The sequence below is a fragment of the Pinus tabuliformis genome, chromosome 4_1 (assembly GCF_031772625.1).
Source record: "Pinus tabuliformis cultivar Carrire ecotype Pingquan chromosome 4_1, CPIR1, whole genome shotgun sequence".
NCBI lineage: Eukaryota > Viridiplantae > Streptophyta > Pinopsida > Pinales > Pinaceae > Pinus > Pinus tabuliformis.
In genome coordinates this window covers 736,470,425-736,474,309 of record NC_142303.1, presented here as the reverse complement: position 1 = coordinate 736,474,309, position 3,885 = coordinate 736,470,425, and the positions used below count along the sequence as shown (strand labels likewise).

General features: G+C 33.1%; 1 protein-coding gene across 1 annotated transcript; it reads left to right on the top strand.

Annotated features, from left to right (window-relative positions):
• The first annotated feature begins 1,831 nt into the window (after positions 1 to 1,831).
• On the top strand, positions 1,832 to 3,464 carry LOC149178255 (uncharacterized). The gene is made up of 2 exons (XM_089423583.1): positions 1,832 to 2,069; positions 2,549 to 3,464. Exons 1-2 carry the CDS (start codon positions 1,880 to 1,882, stop codon positions 3,226 to 3,228), a joined length of 870 nt encoding a protein of 289 aa, XP_089279709.1. The 5' UTR covers positions 1,832 to 1,879; the 3' UTR covers positions 3,229 to 3,464.
• The last annotated feature ends 421 nt before the right edge of the window (positions 3,465 to 3,885 follow it).

The following is a 3,885-nucleotide window of genomic DNA, read 5'->3' as shown; positions in this document are numbered from 1 at the left end:
GCAATATTTATTGGGAGAAATTTATTTCCATTTACTTTTAAGTTGACAAATGATATTTATATATACATACATTAAAGAATTATTGTAAATCCATCTTAATTTCAAATTTATATGATTATAACTATTCCTATTAATTTTTTTTTTACAATTTAACATATTTAATTCCCTTAATATATTGTAAATTTAAAGATAAAATAAATTCTTATATATTTTTATATATTAAAAATTAATAAAATATATTTAAATTAAAAAATATACAAATCCGTTGTAAATTAAATATAAATAATTTTATTATATGAAAATAATAATACATATTTTCTTTTTAGGTTAATTATGATTTACAAATTTAAGATATTAAATGAATAAAAAAATTGAATTCTATTCATAAAGAATATCTAAATGCTTTGTTTTGTTCAAAAGACTTTACAAATTAATATAAAGGTTATCACATATACATTATAATATCTAACCAATAAATTATCTTAAATTTATTTTAAACTTAAATATATTAAACATATTAAAAAATCAACTCAATTTTTTAAAATTAATAATTATTCCATATATAATATAAAATTAAATAATAAAAATATACATATTAATAAATATAATCTCAACCTATATGTTAAAGTCAAGTTTAAAAAATTTATAGAGTATAAATATATAATTAAAATAATATGTAAACTTTATATGTGAAATAAACGAATTGAAGAGTTCTAAATTGGAAATACATCAACATAGATCTCTATAAGCCTGAGCTAGGCCTATGTCCTCTCCCCGGATGGAAAAAATAAAAAGATAATATCTTCAGATTTATCATCACCCTGTAGGATATCACATTAGTGGTATGGTATTACTGGTAGTGCGTTAAGTACAGTTTTATTAAGACATTTTTATCTCTGGGTAGCTTGATACATATAAGTAGGGATGGAATTTTACAGTGAAATGACAGTGATAATATGATGATTGATTCTGGTCAATAATTTAGTTCAGTTTTAATTTTTTTTTTAATTAAAATGTAGAAATAGAAATTGGAACCGTTGAAATTAAATTAATGGTTCCTTTGGGCTTTGAAATTCCATATCGTGCAGCATTATATGTCAATAACTGAACAGAAACAAATATGTTCTATCTAAGTTTGCACTGGTCGAGTTAAAGTCATCCACAAGACGAAAATCATCAACCTCTTCAACAGAATGGATAAATTTAAAGGAAAAGAAATTACCAACCTCATGCGAAAATCATAAAAACAAAACTATTGTAATGTTCTTTCTCAAGCTTCCGTCCAACATAGCAACCTGTTCGAAAATGATTATGCTATGTGGTTTTTATTTGCACGCAATCCCAGTTCAAATGAATATCGGAAGATGTATTCAACGCCAAATGTTGAATTAAAATATAGAAAAGCCATGGCTGACATGACTGAAGCTTTTCGCCAATCCCGATGGCCGTCAATTTGTTTTGGTTTCTATGGACAAAAAGTCAAGGAGTTTTTCCCTATTTTGTTTTTTTCGGGTCAGCGCGCTTCGAATTCACAGTGGCACGGTCCCGCGGGCCCCGAACGCCTTAATCACGCTCATTATCTGCGTTTACTTCTCTGATTGTAAAAATGTTGTTATCCAACATATTGACGATCATGCGCTCGAAAAGGAAAATGACGAAAACAATTAATTTTCTATTCCAACCCATCATTTCGATTCGTATGGTTATTTTGAAATTGCAACCCCTCGTTTTGATCCGTATAGTTATTTTGAAATTCCAACAGCCTCGTCATACTCATGTCGGTAGTGTTTTTTCGCTTTTTGATATATCGGATTTGCTAGATCCCATGTGCACAAAATATTCTTATTCATACTCTCTCTTTGTCAGATCAGACGATATAATGAGGATGAGCTGCAATGGCTGCCGAGTCCTGCGGAAGGGCTGCAGTGAGTCCTGCATTCACAGGCCCTGCCTCCAATGGATAAGCGCCGCAGAGTCACAAGCGAATGCCACCATATTCTTAGCGAAGTTCTATGGGCGTGCTGGGCTGACGAATCTCATTAGCAACGGCCCCGAGCATTTGAGGCCTGGTAATTCTCATATTAACAATAGTTTATCTAAACCCATCCAAATTTCATAGGTATTTTTAGGCCCAGATGTAAATTCGGAACTCTCTAAATCGTATTTAAGGAATAAACCCTAGTCTAATATGGAGTTTGAGGTTACAATTTGATATTTTCATATGGATCTCCAGATTGCAAATAACAATATTCACAAACCCATCTTAATCCGATCGGTTAGACATCTGTTGATTTTTTCAAATTTTCATATATGTGATACCTGACTCAACTTTCTCCCATATGCATCTCTGGATTTCATAAGCACGCACGAAACCCTAATTCCGACCAACCTGCGCTGGATTTTTATATTTGAGTATCGACCCACCATCCAGTTTCAGTCAAGTTTTATGCTATATGCTTCAGACAGTTCCCTTATATCAATTGTAAAATATAGAAGAGAGCGAGTACCTAATATTCCATAAACCTAATTTTTGTGGTGGGTGCTGCAGCAATACTCAGGTCTCTTCTGTACGAAGCATGTGGCAGGATGGTAAATCCAGTATCCGGATTACTGGGCCTTGTGTGGTCGGGGAAGTGGGCAGAGTGCCGGGCGGGGGTGGACAGCATCGTGCGGGGATCCTTCCGTGCCGTTTCACAGGGAAATTTCACGTCTTCGGATTGTAAATGTATGATGCCCATGGGAGCCACGGCCGTCCGCGAGCTGCGGAGATCAGTGAAGTATAGAAGCCGATTGAAGGGTCCATCGCATGCGAAGCATAAACGAAGGGAACGCGAACGTGTACCCCTCGGCAATCATATTCAGTTCAGCAGCATACCTGACGATGGAGGCGATGCAACGAACGCTGTACATAGTGCTGCAGTAAGTAAATTTAATGATAAAGTCACAGAGAAATGTTCCACTATTTTCTCGGGGCAGGAACAGGATGAATTCATTGGTGGTCGTCAAGCACGGATACCCTATTCCCATGATATATGCAACCTCAAAAGTAGTCAACCTGAAGACGCATGTAATCCGGTAGGGCTAGAGCTTACACTTGGTTCTCAAGGTTCCACTTCTCCGGCGGATAAGTTATCAGATGTATACTTCCGTTGCTGTGAGGTCCACTGGGATCTTTCCATGGAGGATTATCTGCGAGGAAAAACTCTATTTTCTTGCCGTGGTATATAGACATAACAGATATTCAACAGTTATTCGTATTAATTTATGGAGGAAATATGAATAAACGGTTGATGATAGGCTGCAGCGGTTGGTGGAGCTACGAAGCCAGCCCTCTTTAGGGTATGGGGGCTAATAACCATTCTAAAAATCCCAGTTGGTAGTTATAGAGAAATAGGTAATTATATTTGGGAATTAACACAGTACGAATGGTGTTTTTCTGTCGGTAAGCAACTTGGAGATGATTATTACCAACCTCAATATAAAGAATTATATATATATATATATATATATATATTATATATATCCATCCTTGAGGTTTCCCAGTTATTAAAGTATGTCATCGTTTGTTTAAGGTAACAGATTATGCTCTTTTAATTTTGGATTGCTCTCAACGGAAGTTTTATAAATATTTTATTTAAAAAATATTTATTTTTTAAAAAGTGTTTGTTTATAAAAACATTTATTTTTTAAAAGTGTTTGTTGTATAGATGGAGGCTTTATGTTTTATTTAAATATAAAATAATACATTTTATTTAAGTTTTATGGTATTTTTGTTTGTATGATATTTTTTTTATTAAATAGAATTATTTTTTATTAAGAAAGAATTAGTTATTTTTATTTCGTAATTGTATTATATTGATAAGTTTTAAAACATTTCACTCTTAA

Bases quoted from the DNA above. Each gene is read 5' to 3' on its own strand.
- LOC149178255 (XM_089423583.1), top strand. From the start codon at position 1,880: ATGAGGATGAGCTGCAATGGCTGCCGAGTCCTGCGGAAGGGCTGCAGT. The intron at 2,070-2,548 runs GTAATTCTCATA...TGGGTGCTGCAG, and splicing joins CCCCGAGCATTTGAGGCCTG to CAATACTCAGGTCTCTTCTG.